This window comes from Leptonychotes weddellii, chromosome 6 (genome assembly GCF_054177405.1).
Source record: "Leptonychotes weddellii isolate Sample4059 chromosome 6, ASM5417740v2, whole genome shotgun sequence".
Taxonomy (NCBI): domain Eukaryota; kingdom Metazoa; phylum Chordata; class Mammalia; order Carnivora; family Phocidae; genus Leptonychotes; species Leptonychotes weddellii.
Window position 1 is genome coordinate 28,692,837 of NC_138374.1, and position 21,933 is coordinate 28,714,769.

General features: G+C 44.9%; 1 protein-coding gene across 2 annotated transcripts in view; it reads right to left on the minus strand.

Annotated features, from left to right (window-relative positions):
- DNTT (DNA nucleotidylexotransferase) overlaps nt 1-21,159 on the minus strand; it is a 28,559-nt gene extending 7,400 nt beyond the window's left edge. For both annotated transcript variants that reach the window (XM_081823121.1, XM_081823120.1), the window contains exons 1-8: nt 20,957-21,159; nt 9,689-9,866; nt 8,835-8,963; nt 7,443-7,613; nt 6,353-6,424; nt 4,805-4,928; nt 2,868-3,000; nt 1,469-1,577 (exon numbers count right to left, since the gene is read on the minus strand). In XM_081823121.1, coding sequence (XP_081679247.1) covers nt 1,469-1,577; nt 2,868-3,000; nt 4,805-4,928; nt 6,353-6,424; nt 7,443-7,613; nt 8,835-8,963; nt 9,689-9,866; nt 20,957-21,159 — 1,119 coding nt within the window. The remainder of the gene's footprint in view (nt 1-1,468; nt 1,578-2,867; nt 3,001-4,804; nt 4,929-6,352; nt 6,425-7,442; nt 7,614-8,834; nt 8,964-9,688; nt 9,867-20,956) is intronic.
- Between the last annotated feature and the right edge of the window lie 774 nt (nt 21,160-21,933).

Sequence of the window (21,933 nt, forward strand, 5' to 3'; positions counted from 1 at the left end):
CAGGCACTGTGTCAAGAGCTTTATCTAATTCTCGGTTAATCCTCCCCATTAATGAAATGAGAGAGCCTTGCTATCCCTGTTTCATAGATGAGGAAAGATTAAGCAAAGCGTCCCAGGTCATACAGCCAGTAAACGGCAGGGTCGTGCTTTTAAGGTCCCAAATAAGACCCACGGGCTTCATGCTGGCCTCCACCCGTGCCTGCCCGTCTCTGCGTGGAGGGCAGAGCTATGACTGCCTCAAACGGAGGACAGATGAAAGGAAAGAAGGCTCCTTGTCACCACGTCCCCACCCTACCATCCCCATCTTAGTCCGGGACAGTCTCAGGGCATGGGGAGCATGGTGCCTAAAAACTGAGACTGACTAGGTCCTCACAGGGACCCCCCACCTTGCAGTCCCCACTCGGGCCTTGGTGAGCAGGTCCATGAATTGTGCTGTCCATCCATGAGAGATGCTCACCTTTCCTGCTGGAGCAGAGCAGAGGGGCCTGTGTAGGTGGGGCTGACCCTTCCTCGTCCTGCCTTCCCCTGGTTCGGCCCATGAAGTTTACTCTCAGAGTCCCTGGCTGCCCTGGGTCCACTCTCTTGAGAGGGACAGAGGGGGCTGGGGATGGCCTCACAGGTGAATTTGGTCCCTACGTTGGGTCCTCCCTTCTGGTGCTCCTGGCACTGGGGTGCTGCGTTTCTGGCTCTTATTTTCACTTTATCTGAGGTCTCTCTCTCTCTCTGCCATATCAGGGAGCATGGCCCACACCCAGCAGGGGCCAGATCACTCAGGAAGGAGGAAGCTGGGCCAGAAAGACACCAGCTCAGCAGCCTGCCAGGCCTGTAGGTCCCTGGGGTGGAGCCCTCCGGTCTCTTTGGGAAGTGGGGCTGTCACCGGAGGGGGGCACGAGTCAGGGCCCTGCAGGCAGTTCTGGCTGCTACTCATCCTTCACCTCCTCTGCTGGGCAGTAGGGAGCCTAGGGCAAGTCTCATCTCCTCAGTGGGTGGGGGCTTCTGAGCTCAGCTTGTCCTCCTGAGTTTCCCTCTTCCCATCTCAGCACAAAGCAGTGGAGAGTTCCAGGCACCCGTGTGCCTCCTGGCTGATTCTATCCCAGTCCCAACGGTGCTGCCCCACCCCTCGGCCTGCTGGGCTCATCCCACACCTCCCGGGTCTGCACGGCGCATGCTCTCCGTTTGTTTGAGGGCTGTAATGCTCCTGAATGTTCGACACAGAGACACACCGCCCTCGGCCCTTTGGAAACGGGACGAGTATGTATAAGCAAGACAGATGTTCAAAACATGGACTCTAGGGCCCCAGGCGGGTAAGTCTCATTGCGTGTCATGTGGCATTGTGTAAGCTGTTGTGAATCACTGACAATCAATCAGATGGCCATTACACAATTAAGAGGTAAATAGTGTGCGAAATTCAGCGGTATTAAGGGAATGCTTGAGTGTCCACATATCTACTTTTGAGTCTTCTTCTTACCTTCCTTTCCCATAAGTTTATCACTTTCTGTAAAAGTTGTTCCTCTTCTTCATCTCCTGTCCCGGGACTGGTAATTAAAAAATCCACATCATGCCCCATCTTCTTACCTCTGATCAAAAAAAAAAAGCATAAAATGGAAATGAATTAGATTTTTAGCTCCCAATTTTTTTAAAAGATTTATTTATTTATTTGAGAGAGCGAGAATGAGAGAGAGAGAGAGAGAGAGCACATGAGTGGGGGAGGGTCAGAGGGAGAAGCAGATTCCCTGCTGAGCAGGGAGCCCGATGCGGGACTCGATCCCGGGACTCCGGGATCATGACCTGAGCCGAAGGCAGTCGCTTAACCAACTGAGCCACCCAGGCGCCCTAGCTCCCAATTTTTAAAAGTCACCTTTGTTCCTATACATTATGCTTCAGGTTTGCAACACAAAATGCTCATGATACATACATACATACATATATATATATATATATATTTTAATATCCTTGGTTGTACAACTCTACTCCTTGCAGAATAACTTTATGACAGAAAAAAATCACACATAGTACATATGTGATTGTATATGTGGGGTAAAAAATAACAAAGGAAATGATCTCTTCTGTGCTCCCACGTGCACACTCACCCCCACACGTCCATACAGAGACGAGCATGGCGACAAGCAAACCAAGAACTATATGCACGTGATAAAAGCGAGGGCTCTCGGAATTATGAGACTGACTGAGGGCATTCTCTGAGATTTGATCTTCCTCTCCCGTTTGCTTCCTCACTTCACACTTGGCTTGCCAGGATGGCCAACAGCGAGCAGGTAAGCGGGCTACAGGGACAGCTGGAGGGGTGGAGGGCTGGGAGGGAAGGAATCTCTTTCTGGAAAGGACGCCTCAACATCCAACAATGGCACACATCTCTGTGAAGATTCATTCATTCTGCTCATTGACTCGGCCAGTATTTCTTGAGCACCTGTTCTGTGCCAGGCACCTGATTCTCACAGAGCACTAACGTCTACAAACTTCGTCAGGGAAAGGATGCATGCAAACAAATTACTTGGCAGGTAGCACTGAGAAGCGCTGCCTGGCTGAGCCTGGAGGAGGAGGTGGTATCTGAATTGAGTCTTAAAAGAAGAGGAGAAGTCAGCCAGGTGGCAATTTGAGGAAAGCCAGTCCAAGCAGAAGGGTCTGACTGAGCGAGTCACAGAGGCACGAAACATCTCCGTGTGAGCAAAGACAAGCCATTTGGGATTGTTGGGGTGGAAACGTGAGGTACAGGAGACAGGGCCACAGAGACAGGCTGGTACCAGATCACCAAAGGCCTTTGTGCCATGCTCAGAAGGCTGAACTTCTGAATATGGGGAGCCACGGAAGGTGTTAGAATAGGAGAGGCAAAAGCAGCTCTCATTATCTACCTCCGGAATCCTCCTGTCATGGTGATGAAGGCATCAGGCAGAAATGCCCAGACGGCCTCTTTAACCAGCACGCCAACTGCCTCTGCTTCTGCCCTGGTCACACAGCTGACGAGGTCTTCATAGTAGAGGAATCCTATAGAGGTGCCAGTGAACAGGTCAATGGAGAGAGTGACACGTGAAATGACCAGCCCTCTGCGGGAGGGGATTCTGCCCCCAAATAGAGCAAACATGACCACAGGTATCACCAAACTGTTTCCCCAGAGACGAGTGTATTCGCTATGCTCTTGGTTGTGAGTTTTTCATGGTAACGATGACTCCTTGCTTTCTGACCCGTGAGAAAGAGACTTACAATTGCCTGACTAAGAAAGAGACTATATTTCACATCCCTCTGGAAAGCAAGCTGTTCTTGTTTTCTTATTGAAGAACCAGCCTTCTTGACCAATAAGTTGTGCCAGATAATTCTTGAAAGATAATGCGTAAAGATTTAGGATGGGAAGATGCAGAGTTGGAAAGTGGTAGATGGAAGCTCAGACACCGTTGTGATAATGACGTGGTTATTCCCACAGACCCATGGAGGGGGCTTCCTCCAAAACCTAAAAATAGAACGACTATGTGATCCAGCAATCCTGCTTCTGGGAATACATCAGAGGGATTCACGCACAGCTATGTTCATAGCAGCATTATTCATAATAGCCAAGACATGGAAACAACCTAAACGTCTATCAGTGGATGGATAAAGAAGTTGTGGGGGGGGTGTGTGTGTGTGTGTATGAATATTATTCAGCCACTAAAATGAGGAAATCCTGTCATTTGCAACAACATGGATGCACCTTGAGGGCATAATGTTAAGTGAAATAAGTCAAGAGAGAGACAAATACTCTATGATCTCACTTATGTGTGAAATCTAAAACCAAAAACTCATAGAAGAGAAATCAGATTTATGGCTTTCAGAGGCGAGGGTGGGTGGAGGAGGAATTGGAGGAAGGTGATCAAAAAAGTACCAACTTCCAGTTCCAAGAGAAATAGGTACCAGGGATGTCGTGTACAACAGGATGACTACAGTCACCACTGCTGGATGTGGCTTGCTCTTTCAAACTGCAATTTTATTATATTTCTGTTGCATGTTAAAAGTAAATGTTTAAAACACGTACAATTCTTTGACCCTTTATTTGCATTTCTTCATTTAAAAAAATGTACCAGAGCCCTCCATAAATGGAAGCACCCACGCCACCACCTTCAGAGGTCCTGCCAGGCTTCAGCTGTCTCACCACGGTCTTCTCTTCTCAGGCTGCTGGGTCCTGAGCAGGCAGATCAACCCTTTGTCTAGATTTGCACACTTTCCCTTCTATTTCCTGGTGTCTTGCAGTTTCTAAAGCAAATCCACATTTGTGCCAGCAATGACTCCAGTTTGTTCAAATATTTTTTACTCCTCAATCTTCATGTCTATTTTCTGCCCTTGACTCCTCCCCCACGCGTCTCCCCCATGGGAGACAGCCAGGACCAAACGTCTAGAGCCATTTCAGTGAGAACCAGATCAACAGCACAACCCGGTGTGACGCCCGGATGCAGGAATGACAGCGGCCCCCTTGCAGAGCGTCTTTGCTCTCTGCCAGGCACAGGCTGAGGACTTGCCTGCATGATCTGATTTACTCCCCATTAACTAGCAATGCTACCTCCCTTTTACAGACGACGTAGCTTAGACTCAAAGACTTGAACAAGCTTGCTCAAGATCATACAGCCACCGAGTGTTGGAGCCAGGATTTGGATTCAGGTCTGTCTGATTCCAAAAGCTTGTGCTTTTAACCACAGTACAAAAACAGAGAACAAAAAAGTGACCCAGCTTGCCAAGGCTGGAGTTGAAGTTCAGCTGCCTCAGCTCTACCACCACCTGGCCGGCCCCTGGCTACGGCAGGAGATGGGTACGAGAGACAATTTACCTGCTTTCTGCATTGGCGTGAATTTCAGGGTTTTGTCCGACTTTATTTTACTCAGAGTTCTGAAACCCATCCTGAACCATTTCTCAGATGTCTTCAATCCCACTCCAAACACAGAAGTAAAGAGCTGAAACAGAGGGAAAGGCATGCCTTTAGTTTCTAAAATGATCATTATGACAATGAAGCGACACTTTTCAAGTTCAAGGGATTAGGAAAACGCGTAAGGAAATTTCTGAATATGACAAGCAGGAGGGTGATAGTAACTTTGGACAGAGCTTTTGGTTTCGGGAGGGTCCTCTCCTGACATAGGGTGTTACGGAACGGAACGGAAGTGAGGAGGCGGCGCCTGGCACCTGCCGAGGCTTCTGTGTACTCCGACGGCCGACTGCCTGTGCCGTCCACGTGTGACAGCAGCTTCCCCTGTCGGGCACTCCTCTTGGCCCAGGGTCCCTTACATGCGCTCATGCTCTGCGTATCTTAGGGATGCTCATGTAGATTGTGTGAGTTCCTGACCATCGCCCAGCTGATAAGTGGCAGAGCCCAAACTCAAATCCAGGCTGTCCATACTCCAAGCCTCGGCTCCTGCCCACAAGCACCTTTTGGGCATCACTCCGGAACCAAAAGACTGGGCAGAAATCCCTGCCACCTGCAACTCCAGGGTGGGAAACATCGGGAGGTAACAAGCCCTGCTTTAAGGTAGAGCAGGATGCAGTGGGGAGCCTCCAACACAGGTTTGCTCTTTAAGAGCAGGTTTGTTTTGTCCCATGGTCCTAGTGTCCCCATGATATTTGTATCCACGAGTGACAGATGCTAGAAGATAATTTGTACCTCATCATAGCATAGCAATAAGCTCATGCTCTCATATTTATTTTGGCATCTGCTTTCTTTTTTTTTTTTTTTTAAAGATTGTATTTATTTATTTGACAGAGAGAGACACAGCGAGAGAGGGAACACAAGCAGGAGGAGTGGGAGAGGGAGAAGCAGGCTTTCCACGGAGCAGGGAGCCTGATGCGGGGCTCGATCCCAGGACCCTGGGATCATGACCTGAGCCGAAGGCAGACGCTTAACGACTGAGCCACCCAGGCGCCCCTTGGCATCTGCTTTCTAAACCACAGTTTGGACTGATTGTGCCCCCCTCCATCCATATATTGAAGCCCTAACTGCCATGGTGGTGGTATTTGGAGATGAGGCCTTAGGGAGGTGATTAGGTTTGGATGAGGTCATGACGGTGGGGCCCTCATGAGGGGATTAGTGCCTTAATAAGAAGAGGCACCATGGGACTTCCTCTGTGTGTGTGTGTGTCATGTGAGGGCACGTTGAGAAGGTGGCCGTCTGCAACCCAGGAAGAGAGCCCTAACCCAAACCCGATCATGCTGGCACCCTGGTCTCAGGCTTCCAGGCTCCAGAAGTCTAAGAAAATAAATAATTGTTGTTTAATCCACCCAGCCTGTGGCATTTTTTTATGGTATACCAAGCTGATTTGACCACTTAGAATAAATAATAGGATTACCTGGAAAACCATTTTCAATAAATACATGTAAAATTACTTACTTTGAAGGACTGATATCGTTCATCATTTAACACAGCTTTAACTTCAGAACTTTCTCCATCTTCAATAATTTCCTGCATGGACGGTTGAAAAATATTTTACACTAGTGATGGTGAACAACCAGAGAGTCTGGGGCTCTCAAGTTCCCAGATGTAGTAGCTTGATTGTTCAGGAAATGTTCACCTGTTTCCTGCAGGCTGTTTCCCTAGCTGATCTGGACAAAACCAGACATTTCCTGTAATCTTAGAAATCCCAGCTCATTTATAGTCCTCAGGGATGAAGGCACAGAATGATCAGGTATTTGGAGATGAGGCCAGAACTCCACAGAACACCAAGCCAAAAGATTCACCGACAATAATATGCCTAAATATTTGTGATAATTTTCTTTTCGATGGCTATGCACTAGCTGAGACAAAAGGACTTCTCGTCTGAGCAGGTTAATTTTGGACCCATTGAAAAACCAATCCAAGTTCAAGCTCTTATGATGTCTAGCTCTAAGTAGAGTTGAGAGTATTTTCCTTGAATACTTTACCTTGCACCTAACTTTACTGAAACTTACTCTCGGATGACCAACTCGCTTTGCTGGGGAATCCTTAAACATTATTATTACATAAATAATCCCCCATCCCTGGCTCTCTTGTTGGAACACACAGGGAGAGATGCAGAATCAGGTTCACTGCATAGTCACTCCTACCACCATTCTGGAGGGCAATGTCTCCTGAGAGGAACTGAGGTCCTTCACAGAGCCTGTATTTGAAGTTGGACCATCCCCTGCTGTCGAGCTTTTAGGACACTTGAGTCTTTTACTGTGATTAATGATAATATGAGAAAGTTCTGTTCCTACTGGCTTTGCCCCATGTAGCCCCAGCTGTGAGAAAACTGGGGTATGGATTCTATCTATCTATCTATCTATCTATCTATCTATCTATCTATCTATCATCTATCTATCTCTCTATCTATCCATCTATCTGTCTGTCTGTCTATCCATCCATTCCACATCTACATAGTTGACAGGAAAATCTATTAATTGCTTTTACTTCCCCCCTCCTCCCTACATATTAGGAAGTAGGACAAATCACATTTTACCCTTACCTCTATGACACACCTCACTTTGTCCCCCAGGCAGGGAATTCCTTCTATGTCCTTCATACTGATGATTGTGAAGGGCAGGGATTTAAGTACAGAAGCTGCTCTCATAAATGCCAGGGAGAAGACTTCATTTTCTCTAAACTCATAGTGTTCAGCCAGTACCTCAAAGGCATCCTAAAGAATGAAACCAGGTAAGCTAACCACGGTCTGTTCCCAGACCCTAAGCTAGCTAGTGGTCACCTGCAAATGCCTCTTCCTCTTCTTAAGTTTTGAAATACCTCCTGAAGGGTGAAATTGGGTCTCCCATATCTTTGCACCCCTCCCTTGTTATGAGAGGAGTTGAATTGAAAAGACAGGTCACAGACTCTTCGTAAGGAAACTTTGAGTTTGCTCCCATTAGGTATTCGGGAATGATTTAACCAAAGCCTGATCTCTCATTGCATCTACTAGTCATTACTCAGTAAGACCCTGCCCTCTTTCCTTGCACACTTCTCCACCAGCCTGTGGCCAGGATTCTGCTTTGATCACCTGGCGCTTTCATCTCTTAGCTTGTACGTAAGCTCGGTAAGCTCATTCAGCTTACTGAATGAATGAATGGATGTGATCATAGTGACACAGACCCAAGGCAGGTTGTTTAAGGTAGGGCACATGTGCATTTCAGTAGCTGAGGCTGTGTGGCATCATGCTCCCGTGCCCAGTCCTGCAGTTTCCTGGTCTTCCTCGGACATGTGGGGCTGGAAGTCTAGAAATGAGAATTTGTATTTGATATACTAACCGCATGTTTTAACCACCTGACTACTTTCTCTAGGCTGGAGGACAAGCAGCTGTGGGCTTGTTAAGGTCATTTGAAACACAATTGCCAAACTTCAGGGCTGGCTGGGGCTTTAGACACAATCTAGCTAACTTAGAGTTGAACGGATATATTTGAGGCTCAGAGAGAGGAACTGACTTGCCCAAGCTGGTTAAGATCAGACAGGTGAGAATCCAGATCTGCTGTCTCTCAGTCGTTTGGTTACCCAGGAATGGCTATTGATGCATTATTGTTGTTTCTTTGTAACTTGCTCTTACTATGTTTTGGACTAAGTACAGTATTCAGTTTTTCCGAATACTTGCCTTTGACAACTGTTGTGCCCAAAAGTGTCAACTCTCAATAAATAGTAATTTACCATCTCTAAAGAATATACATATTTTCCCAAATGTATTTGTCTATTTCTATGACAGAAGTAGATCCATTCTTGACAGAAGAACCAGAGATCAGGTGAGGGGGGTGGGATGAGTGAGTGTGGGGAAAACGTTCCTAGATTTTTCAGAATATTTCATAATTGGATTTGTAGATCTGTGGAAAGAAGCTGCAAGCCCTTCATTTGCTCTGGGTGTTGTTGTAACGCCCCTTACTGTGAAGATGTGGTTACAGTTGTTCAAAGTGGTTCTTCTCTGACATGCGTATTGAGAGATCTTTTTTACAGCAAGTGGTGGAGTCTTCTGGAGCTCTGGGTTGGGGCTAGCTGAATAGTCTCTTCTCACCTAAACAAATGCATGAGCATCCATTTTTAATAACAATCGATAACAATAATAATAGATATTATGAAGAAAAAATTGGCAGCAGTTTAATGGCAATTGTCTCTGGAGAGAGGGTAAAATTATAGGAGAGTCAAAGTTTATGTTATATGCATCTCTAATATTCAAATTTGCTACAGTTAACATGTAATATTTTTGTGTCAGGAAAAATAAACATGAAAAAGAACAATCAATTAAGTACCATTTTCCTTTTCCATGAACTTACATAGTCATGGTCTGAACCTTCCTGACAGTTCTAGCATTAATGGTGAAGGACTTGGAATTAAGAGTCCAACTTTCCTTATTTTTTCTTTGTGAATGATCATAGTGAGAAAAAAAACATAGGAACCCTTGACTTTTCCGGCTACCAGAACATCAACATTCCACATTTTGAAATATTTGTGTATGGTCTTGCTCATAAAACGAGCTACCATTTATTAGGTGCTATAGATCAGGCTCTGTGGTAAGTGCTTTGCATTATGTCGCTCTAGTTCTCATAACCATCTTGTCAGGTAGGTCCTATTGCTATCCTATTTTGCAAAGGAGGAAACAGAAGCTCAGAAAAGCTGAGTGACTTGCCCAAGCTCGCACAGGGGGTAAGCAGAAAACCTGGGGTCTAACCCAGGTTTGTTGATTCTACAGCCCATGTTCCTAATTATCAAGTGAAGGGCGAAGAAAATCACAACCATAACACTTACAAGCTGGTGTTTCCCTATCATCTCCACTGGTCTTCCTGCTCCCATTGATTCTATCAGCCAGGAGATGTCGAGGAGTTCTAGCTGTGAGCTGGCTTTCACATTCTGTACCTGCAGCCACTCCAGGACCTCTGAGCCAGAGTTGTTTTCTGCCACAATGTGGGTGATGGAATCACTGCAGAATGCAAGACAGCGTTACCAGCTGAAGGGCATTTCAAATGAGAAGTGCTCCTCTCTCCTCGAGGTGTTCAGAACATGTTGTCTGATGAAGAAAAATGCATACTGGACCTGACCATAGGCACAGAGAATTTAGGCCTCTGTGGAAGGGAATTCTGCTTTAATTAGTGTAACCACAGTGGTCTATGTTACATGTCAGATGCAAGAAAAATTAAGAAAACATTAACAAGATAGACTGTGGTCAATGGAAAACCAAAGTCCAGAGAAGATGGAAGACGAAATTGTTCTTAAAGTAGCAAGCACTGTGTGTGTGCCATTTTATTTTTATTTGTAGAGGGCTTCAGGCCAGTGCCCGTCCAACTGTCTGACTCCGATCCACAGTGAGAAATACATTTTATTTTATTTTATTTATTTATTTTTTAAAGATTTTATTTATTTATTTGCGAGAGAGAATGAGAGACAGAGAGCACGAGAGGGAGGAGGGTCAGAGGGAGAAGCAGACTCCCCGCTGAGCAGGGAGCCCGATGTGGGACTCGATCCCGGGACTCCAGGATCATGACCTGAGCCGAAGGCAGCCGCTTAACCGACTGAGCCACCCAGGCGCCCCTTTTTTTTTTAAAGATTTTTTTTATTTATTTATTTGAGAGAGAGAGAGAGACAATGAGATAGAGAGAGCATGAGAGGGGGGAGGGTCAGAGGGAGAAGCAGGCTCCCCGCCGAGCAGGGAGCCCGATGCGGGACTCGATCCCGGGACTCCAGGATCGTGACCTGAGCTGAAGGCAGTCGCTCAACCGACTGAGCCACCCAGGCGCCCCGAGAAATACATTTTATATCATGACCTAAAATAGAAAGAGATATATGTAGATATGCTTGTAACATCCCATTAAACTGGTCTCACAACCCATTAACAGATGGTGACAAGCTTTGAGGAAATGTTGCTCTTCATGTTTTTCAAGGCACAGTCTAGTGATGGAGGGTCGGTGAGAAGCTTTCCCCCAGTAACCACTGAGCACGTACCGTGTTTCAGCATTATCCAGGGACCTTACATCCATCCTCCCACTTAATAATCCCAAAGCTCCTCAAGGAAGTGTTATGTTATTCACACTTCAAAAATGGGGAAACTGAACAACAGAGTTTATGTGACACTCTGAAGGTCACACAGCTAGTAAATGGTATTGATACTTTTTGATTGTCTCTTTCTGGGTCAAGTATGTTATTTCTGGTTTTCAATAAGTCTTCACGGTCAGCACCGTATCATTGGAACCGATGTTTTTTAAGGCTCTTTCCATTCAAATAATTTATGAATCTGGGAGATAGTAAGATGCATATCTAGGCACCCAAGAGAAAAATAGAATTCTTTTCTCTTTCCCACTTCTCTTCCTTGACTTCCTCTTTCTCCTTCTCCTTTTTTTGATTAATTGTTGGATTCACTGGGTATGTTTTGGTTCCCTGTTACATTCACAGCCCTAGGTTCCTTGTGGTGGTGGTGGTAGGAGGTGGTGGTTGTAGTGCGAGGAAATAGGGTACCAAAGAAGAAAAGGGAAGTTTCTGGACATTAGTATCTTTTTTTTGAAGATTTTATTTATTTATTTGACACACACACACAGAGAGAGCACAAGTAGGCAGAGCAGCAGGCAGAGGGAGAGGGAGAAGCAGACTCCCTGCTGAGCAGGGAGCCTAATGTGGGACTCGACCCCAGGACCCTGGGATCATGACCTGAGCCGAAGGCAGACGCTTAACTGATGGAGCCACCCAGATGCCCCTGGACATTAATATCTTATGTGAAGCAGATGGTTAACGATATGTTATGACAAGACATGAGGCATGGACAAGATCTGCAAGTGGTGTGCAGAGAAGGAGAAGAGCTGGCGTGAGCTGAGAGAGGCAGGATGGCTTTGTGGAAGGAGGGGTTTTTGTCTAGTCCTGATGGATGTGGAGGAATAAATAGGGACCTGGAAGGCAAAACTTTGGGCCCTCCTAGAAGAAAAGGTACAGAGGCCAGAAGAGAGTAGGAGAATGGGCTGGACCAGAGTGAAGAGTTTATGTTGGAAGGTAGTTGTAGATGTGACTGAGTTGGTTGGGGCAACCATGTTATAGAAAGCCTTAGAAGCCTGGTTGAGGAGGTTGGATCTCATTTTCTGGGGTGGTGGAGCCAGTGAAGGATTTTGTGAGCAGAACATGCATAGCCTCACTGTGTCTTTTAAAAAGGCTAATCTGGTCCACACAATGATTTGGAGGGGAGAGTGATGGGTGGGGAGGGTGGGGAGCTAATTAGTAGAATGAAACCATGACCACATGTGAGATGATTCTAACGCAGTCCGACTCCTGTAACACCGGGAAGGAAGGCAAAGGAGACATAGGAGGGGCCTCTGGCATCAGTTCACCTATAAAAGCTGAAGCAGAGAGCAAATATTACTTTCCCATCTCTATCACAGTAAAGTCAGAGTGCTTTTGGTAGAAATAGGGATTTAAGAAGTCGTCTCTTTGGGGTGGGGATGAAAATGAAATTTGTTTCAGGCATGCTGCGTTTGAAGGGCGGCAAGAGGTCCAAAGTGAGAATGTCCGGTTGGCAGTTGGGGTGTGAGGCTGGCGCTGGGAGAGAGCTGGGGCTGGAGGCCAGAGCCTAGCCATCTGGATGGCAGGGTGCGCAGCGGGCCAAAACAGAAGTACTTCGTGGTGAAACCACATCTAACAAGAGTTGGGGGAAGACAGCTCACTGCATCCCTATTCTAGGTCCTCATCATTCCAAGAGTGATTTGTAATAAGCTTCTTGAAAGGTTCTTTATGTGAAGACTTTAAGAAGACAATGGAAGGATTAATAGAGCTACATAGGAAGTGTTATTCCATCTAGACTTCTGCCCTTCGGAGGGAAACTTTATTATTATATTATTTTTAATTATAATAGAATATTTTGCTATTATAATTAGTATTAAGGTTCTGTCCTAACTTCAGGGGAGACGGATGTGCTGAGGGGGAGCTCTGGGGCTCAACTTCCAAATTCAAGCCCCTCGCCATCCACTCTCCTGCCATCCCCACCCCCACTAGGGCTTCCCCTGGGACAGCGTGGCAATATCTGAGCTCACACTATTGGATGAGAACCACATGCATTTTTCACAGCATTCATAGAAGCACATTTGCAAATAAACAGGCCACACAGCCTATAGAAGAAGACTCTGATTTGAACTTCCAACCCCTGCTCATTAAGCAATTAGCAAACAAAACCAAACGACAACGACAACAACAATAACAGAGCACACACACAAAATCAAACAGGACCTCTTCAGCCGTCCACACGGTGCTACCCAGAGCTTGTCCCTGGTTCCCACAAGGTAAGCACAGAAATTAAAAGTCAGCATTCAGAAACTTTCCTTGTAATTTGACACCATCACAACAGCTCCCTGTATGTTGTTTTTTGATAAAAGCGTTGCTCTGTAATGAAGTTTTTGGAAAACGGGTCCTTCATCACAAATAACTTAAACATCGTCTAGAGAATGATCTCTACATTCCCAGTCTTCTTGCGTTGCCTGAGTTGGGCTGATGGGCTCCCATGGCAGCTGCATCTGGACTACAACGTGCTTCCTGCGTCGGGCTCGTCACGCGCCCTTTGCAGACCATTCTCGGTCTCTGACTGTGCATTTGCTCACTTTCAGTTCTGAGCCCTTAGCAACAGCGCTACTAAGGAGAGCTCTGCCTCCCGTGGGTTCTGCTGACAATTTCTTAGCGCCGTGTTGTGGCAACTCTTTGTCTACTTGCTGCTAGAGGAATTTTCTCTCTGCTCTGAACACGCCAATATTAGAAATATTAGTAATATGGGAAAGCACTATGTGCCAGACCGTATGGTAGGCACATTTCTCGCATTCCCTCTTCTAATTGTCAATGAGAAAAGAGACCTTGGAGACATTAAAAATTCACCCAGCTGATAATTGGTAGAGCAGGGATTCAATCCCCGATCTATGTTAGTCCAAAGCCTCTGTGTGGGGCTAAACTGAGCTACCCCTCTGTGACTTTGTGCCTCTTCCACGGCAGAAGGAAGAACATCTGGAAGGGTATCTTCGTAATAAAAAACCCTGATTCCCTCCAAAGGGCAGAAACAGAGAACCGGTAGCACTTCCCATTGACCACACTGTCCCTGCTGCTGCCACATGGAATTTGTGTCTGGAATTTATGTCCAATAGCATGTGGACCTCAGTAAGACTGCAAGACACGGACAGCTGTCCCAGGAAATCTGAAAGAGCAGTTGCCATGGCTACACACCAAGATGGAGAAGTCACAGGGAGGCTGTCAGGCTCTCTGAGCTCTGAATTTTACCTAAAGCCTCACAGAGAGGCAAATGTGCTGAGGGGAGCCCTGGGGCTCATCTTCCAAGTTCAGGCCCCTCACCATCCACTCTTACCACCCCTGCCCCACCACCACTCTCTCTTCACGGGGGATGTCTCTGGACAAAGCCCTGCCTCTAACAGAGTAGCCAGAATCCCTGGGGACGTTGGTGGGGCGGTGGGGGGGGGGGGTTGCTGTATAAGGATCCACCAACAATACAATGTACAAGCATACCCAAAAGAAAAGGCTGTAGAAGAATACTCCAGAATACTGCAGACTGTTAGAAAAATACACACACACACACACATATATTCTTACTCAGTCCTCACAGGTCTTACGTGGTGGGCGATACCATTTCAGATGAGAAAACCAAGGCTTGAGGAGGCTCCATGAAGCCAGGATTCAAACCCAGCTGTGCATGACTCAAGCAATCTCTTAACGTTCTACTAGACTGTGGTTAGACCCCCGAGTGAGATGTTGTTTGTTTTAAGTTTTTTTTTTTCTGTATTTTCCCATTTTCTGTCATGAACCATCTATCATCACTTTCTACTTAGGGAGAAAAATACATATGAATGTCATTTTTAAGGGCAAAACCTGGCTCTGGGGCTGAGGTGGTACCTGCCTTGGCCCTGGAGTCCTCAGCTTTTTTCTTACACTAAGAGAGGACAGAAGCCCCAGGCAGTAGCCCCAAACTTCTCCCAGAGACCCCAAGGTGCTGTGGAGATGGCTGTTCCTGAAATGTCAGTGGATTTTTTTAGTTTCTTTTTTTTTTTAAGATTTTATTTATTTATTTGAGAGAGAGTGAGAGTGAGAGAGAGAGAGAGAGCACAAGATGGGGGAGGGTCAGAGAGAGAAGCGGAGAGCCTGACGTGGAGCTCAATCCCTGGACTCAGATCCCGGGACTCTGAGATCATGACCTGACCGGAAGGCAGACGCTTTACTGACTGAGCACCCAGGAGCCCCAAGTGCACCTGGTTTCTTAGCCAGAGCCAATTACTGGTGTCTTGGACTAGGTTTGGGAGGGCTTGAACCAATTGGAACAATTCTGAACTAGGATCCGTCCCTCAGCTTCTCAGAGGGAAAAAGATTCCGGGTCTTCTTCAACTAGTGCTCAACTGAAATGTGCTGGGCTTGGTCCTTGGCGTCCCTGAGGGCAGGGACAATATTATCATCTGCCTAGTTATCGTCTAGGTGATAATTATGCCTGGTGCCCAGCACATGGCCAGATTCATAGCAACAGTGAATAGATAGACCATTGGTGGAATGAATAAATGAATTAATCAATAGCTCTAAAGGAACTAAACTCTAGTGTCTACCAGAGACACCCAAGAAGCTGGGTTAAAATTCAGATGCTTGGGCCCTATCAAGAGAGATTCAGATTCAGTAAGTCTTACATAGAGCCCAGGAATATGCTCCCTTGGTAATTCTCATGTAGTCAGTTCTAGTTATTCATTGGTGCATAGCCAACTCTCCCAAAATGTAGTGGCTTAAAAAGAGCAACAATTTTATTGTATCTCACAATTCCGTGGGTCCAGAATTCAGGCACCTGTCAGGTATGGTGCCAATGAGGTAAGACACGCCATATGGCTCAGCATGTCTGGCACGTTGGTGAGGATGCAGGGAGGCATCTATCAACGTAAGCACCTTCACGTGGCATCTCTCGGAGGGACTCAAACTTATGTGAGGCTGTGAGATCCAGAGAGCAGCAGAAGCCTCAGGGCCCTTTATGACCCAGCATCAAGAGTCACCTAGTGTCATTCTATCGGTTGAAGCAGTCACAAGCCCTCCCAGATGCAAGCGAACAGAGAATAGTCCTTGCCTCTCCTTGGGAGTGACCATATTTCCAAACCACCCCACAGCCCAAGAACTATACTTTGAGAGATGCTGCTGTAGAGAAAAATCTCTCCTGAACTGCCCGCACACTGGACTTTGGGCTGAATGACCTCCATGTTTCCAACATGGTACTCATTTCTGTGTGGGTACATGAAATCATTTTAGCAGGTACATAGCTGAACACTAAAAAGGCGTATGTATTTGTTTATATCTACATGTTAAAAGTATGCATATCAGACCCATGGTTTTTATGGATTTCACAGTTTTTATATTATTCCTTAGGACAAGACTAAATTATTTTTAACAATTCATCTGAGAGACAATTGAAGGAAGCACAGCAAGTCTATAATAATGCATGTGGTAAAAGATATTATAAGAATCATGAATGTGCCATTCACATGTCCAGAAAGCCCTGAGTTATAGAATTAACTCATACATTTTCGTTCTTTTTTTTTTTTTTCTGGTGTGTGTATCTTCACTGTTCCTGTTTTTCTTTTCCTAGTTGGTCCTGCCTCACAGTACAATTAGAAAAATTCTTCATAAAGAAAGAGGCAGCACCCTTCTTTGCCTGGAGACAGACTGACCCCCAATCTGACTTCCCCAGCCTTTCCGGATGGTCACCTGTTTTTATCTTTGTCTTTAAAATGGGTTTCTTTCCTCAGAGAGGTCATCCCCAATTCTCCCCATCTGATGTAGGACTTATCTTGTAAATAATACTTTAAATAGTAATTTACAGTTAAACTGAGCTGTTTACTGTTTAAAAACCCTCCTACCAACTTCCCTTAGCAACTGATCTGTTCAGGATCCCCGACATAGAAAAATCAAAGCAGTTTTATTTGTTTTTTTTTTTTAAGATTTTATTTATTTATTTGAGAGAGAGAGAATGAGAGACAGATAGCAAGAGAGGGAAGAGGGTCAGAGGGAGAAGCAGACCCCCCTGCTGAGCAGGGAGCCCGATGAGGGACTCGATCCCGGGACTCCAGGATCATGACCTGAGCTGAACGCAGTCGCTTAACCAACTGAGCCACCCAGGCGCCCAGTTTTATTTGGTTTTATCTCACATGTTAACTACCACCAGTAGGTAGGTTACTATTTCCAGCTCTGACATACCTAAGAAAGAGAGAGTCTTGCCTTGATTTTTTTTTTTTTGTCCCACCTTAAATGAGATTATGAACATTAACTTAAAGTCCACAGATTTTGGAATGTGAAGTAATTTGGACCAGAGAAGGACTAGAGTTTACAATGCATGTTCTTGAATTTATAAATCTTTACTATTTTGCTGATTACAAAAGTAATACTGGTGCATTATAGAAAAAAATTTAATTACAAAAATTAATCTTGGTAATCACAAGTTCCTTTGGCTGGTTTTATATTCACCAGATAAATCATTCTTTGAGCAAATACTTCCTGAAGCTACTATGTATAAGAAAAATGTCAAAGGTCTAAGGGTGAGGTCGACAAGATGGCCCCCATGATGCCCTTGCCCTTGTGGAGCTGGGGAGAAGTAATTGGGTGAGCTTAGAAGTAAAGCCAAGTGGCAGAGCTGGGGCCAGCCCTATGCCATGGATTACATCCATGTACTGGGGAGGAAATTCCGTCCTCTAAGAGGGTGTGCGGGGGTCTTGGGTCTTAGATACAGAGAGGTGTAGGGAGAAGGGATTCGAGGTTGGGGTACATCTTGCTTTCATCAGGCAATATGTTCTAAAGGTACCCTTGTGGACGAATAAGGAGTGCTGAGCAGGACAAAAGTATCATCCGATGGGTTTCTTCTGCTCCAACAATGGAACTGAGAGAGTATTAAGCTGCTGGGCGGAGACACCCTGGGCGCGACCCTTTCCAGCCACAGCTCTTTCTTCTTCGACATCAGCAGTTTAGGTCAAGACATAGTGGGTTTCACTACTGTGTTCATAGAGGAGGGTCGATGACAGAGTTTTAAAGTAGCTCAAAGTACTGAAACTAGGGATGAAATAAGAACATGACAAACGCTAGATTCTCGTCCTTCTCTGGCTTGACCTAGATAATTTGAGGATTATGAAGTTGCTTTAAAATTTAGAATGTTGGCCGTGGAATAAAATTCAGTATCCTTTTCATGAATGTGCAAAATGCTCAAATGACTTGACATCTCCCCTGATTTCTATTTTAAGACACAGCTTCCTATGGGACATTGACTAGCATGTCTTCTGAAATATAACATTAATATAACATATAATATAAGTGAAACTGATTCCAAATAGAAGGATACAGTGCACATACGCTGGGAAATGAAATAGCTCCAGATAGTTCAATGGATTCAGGTACACCATTTCTAAGCTATGGATTCAGGTCCAGGTAAAGTAGGAGTCAGATTTTTCCTCAAATATAGTTCTCCTGGCAGCCAAAGAATGTACTAGAAACTATGGAGATTGCTGCCTATTTTCAGAGAATATATATATTTTTAGCTCCTATTTCTTTGAATCTTATATACTAGAAAAGGAAGGGATAGTCTTCGCTACTGAGAAGTATCCTTTCTTTTAGATATCAACTTTCTTCATCTTTATTTAAAATATATACTTATTGTAAAAACATTGGAAAACACAGAGAATAAAAGCAACCATAATCCCTTCCTAATAACCCCTTCCTCACAATAATAACCACTTACAACATTTTGATGGGTTTCCTTCCTGTCTTTGTTCTGTTTGTTTTTATCATTTGACCTAGTTCATATTGTGGAGACAGAATCCTCTCATTAGGGTTTTGCTATAAAGGTCAATGGGCCCAGCTTATTAACAAGAAGACAATCGCACTTTACATCTGTATGCCTGTTTCTGATTTACCAGAGCACACTGACGCCCATCATCACGTTTGGTGATTACCTCAGAACAAACTATTTTTCAGGAAGCTAAGGTCAGGGAGCGGGGAGGGGGTCTGGCCCCACACTACATGGCCGGGAAGGGTCGGAGCCAGAATTGGAGGTCTCTAGACTTCTCATCTAGAGATTTTCCCCTACCACAATTTCTACTGCCCTTTCCAATTAAGGGCTATGTATCTATGCACAGAAATTCCGTTTGAGAGCTGGGACTTCTACTTCCTGTGGTTTCTTTTTGAGCCATCACACACATTTGTGTTTCATGTGTCTTCTGGGCTGTCAGCCTGGGAGCTTTGCCACCATCATACGCATGGCAGCGACTTGCTCACTGTGCACGAGCAGCTGGGCTTGGTCCTTGGCAGCAGGCATCGGACGCACGGAACTGCCTCTCTGGCTCTGTGGCCCAAAGAAGAAACTTGCCTCCAGTGTCTCTCCAAGGACCTGCCTCAGCCACCGTGTCTGTATTCGTAGCTGCTCCTGTAACGAGTCAGCCCTTGCTGGAAGTGCGGACATATCAACCGAGAGCTTTCAACGTAAGTGGCACCTTGACCACCTGGCTGTCGCCTTCCTGCCTGGCCCTTGTCAAATTTCTTTACCACAAAAAGCAGTTCCATATTTGCTGAGGCTTTTCGTTTCTTCTTTTTTAATTTCCTTTTTTTTTTTTTTTTAAATTTCTGGGTTTGGGCCTCTTTATCTATGTCATCTTTTCTTCCCCTAATTCCAACATTTTATGTAAGTCAGTAAGATTAAGGTAGACTTAACAGTTAGATGAAATCTATGATTCCACGGAAGGGATGTTGAGATTTGGGGCTTAACATCTCAAACGAGAGAGGGGGTTAAAACGAAAACAAGAGGCAGAGAGGGGGGAAAGGAGAGCACACCAAGAAAAATCACATGAGGGGAGAGACCACAGGAGACTCGGGAATTTCTGAATAGGGCATTTTAGTAAAAAAATAAATAAATAAAATGTTTCTGTGACCTTGACTCTTCATATGAATTATGAATATTTTGAAAATCATCATATCTTACTATTGACTTTTGACACGTGTTTCTCTAGCAATTTGAAGCTGGCATTTCTTCAGCAGGAAATGCCTGTCAATTCTACTTTGAAATATCAAAGACTGTTTTTAAAATAAAAAAATTAATTTTCACAGAAAATTCTTACAGTTTTTCCTGACAAAGTGATGGTCAATCTATTCTTTGGACAATCAAAACCAGCCAGTTGCATTGATCATCCTTTATCCGTTGCAAGCCCCCTGGCTGTTCTGTGAAAAGCTAATGTAGTACTTAGAGAAACAACAAGGCTAATTGCTGGGGTGAGTGGGGTTGTGAGTGAACTAGTCTAGGTGGCCCAAGAGTGGCTTCAGTTGCCTTTTTGTCTGGGCTTTGACCTCATCACTCAGCACCATGTCTACCGGCCCTGGACAGAGCTGTCCCTGAATCTTTAACCAGCACTCCTCGCTCTGCGAACCCCACTGGGACAGTTCGTCGGAAAAGCATGATCAAGGCCACATTTGGGTGCCTGTGGAGAGCCAGCCACAATCTCTCATCCTAGCCCATCACGGACACTAGTCACCTCAGCACAGCCAGGGTTTTAGTTTAATTGCCAAGAAACCAAGCCATTCTTTCCGCCTCAGAGTAGCTGAAAATTTTTGATTGACCTCAGTGGGATTTTGTTCAATTTAGTCAGGAAAAATTGAGTGGTTTCAGCATTACATTTTCCAATTAAGTTTCTGTTATCATCCCTGGATAGCTCATCTCATAATGGTGAAAGGTAAAAAAAAACAAAACAAAAACAAAAAACCCAAAAACAAAACAAACAAAGAAGAAAAACAACCAACAAACCAACCAAACAAAACCCCCCAAAAACCTTATATTTTGGTGCCAACTAGTTTTAGTATAATTATATCAGTCCCCACTCATCTTATTTCCCTTAATTAGTTGGCTCAAATGTGTTCTTTGATTTCAAACTTTTTTCCCAGTGGGAGCATCACCTCTTCTGTATGTGGAAGAAAACATAGATTCCTTGGGTTCCAAAAAAGCTGTTCACAAAAACCCTGCTTATTCACAAAGTGAAATCAGTGATGTCCTACCTGAGCTCATTTTCGACCCTGAATCCTTTCCTTCGTGCCAGCTCCATGAGGAAGGCTCTGCGGGTGGTTCCCATTTTCTTCTCCAAAATATAGAGGACCAAATCCTGAAATTTGATGTCATGAGGAGGAGAGACCATCGAAGCACCCATTTGCCTGGGCCTCTTCTTCCGAGGGCCCAAGTGGACAATTTGCAAAGGATCCATGGGAAGAGACGTCTGATGCTTGTATCTGTGCCATCAAGTGGTGTCTCCAGAAGTGAGGGAGAGCCTGCCCTCCTACATGAAAAGTTCTGATGTCATCTTACTAGTAGATTCTCATCCAGGGCAAGGTCTCCTGGGCTCTGCCCTGCTGACAGCTTCCTGCTGAAGAGCAATGGAGAATTTTTATCTCTGTTAGCTCATTTGTTCAATGTGGAAATCATAATGGAAACAGTAAATTAACTTTGCTTTCTGGTGCATAATCTTACCAGATCCTCAGAATAACCTCTCTAGGAAGGTAGGGAAGCATCATTACTCCCATGTTAGCATCTATCTATCCATTTATTATTCATTCATTCATTTATTCACTTATTTGTTAAGGCCCCTTTGTCTTTATTTTTGATTCCTTTTTAACCTTCCAACTTGCTTGCATTCTCTTCCTCTTTTAGGTAATCATTATAATACATTGGATTTCTATAGTTTCCATGGGTGTTACATGTTGTGTGTAGTTGTTTTGATTTTACATAAATGGCATTGTTAAATTTCTTATTCTGCTGATCACTTTTTCACTCAAAAAATGGATCAGATCCCTCCACATTAGTCTATCTTCTAATCTGTTACCTCTAATTGCTCCACAGTAGTTTATGATGGACATTTTAGCTATCCTGGTGCATTTTGTAAGTGAGGAAACCAAGGGTCAGACAATTTACACAAGATCACAGAGTAAGAGGCAGAACCAGGTCTTAAACTCAGGTCTTCAGATTCCAAATGTTACATATC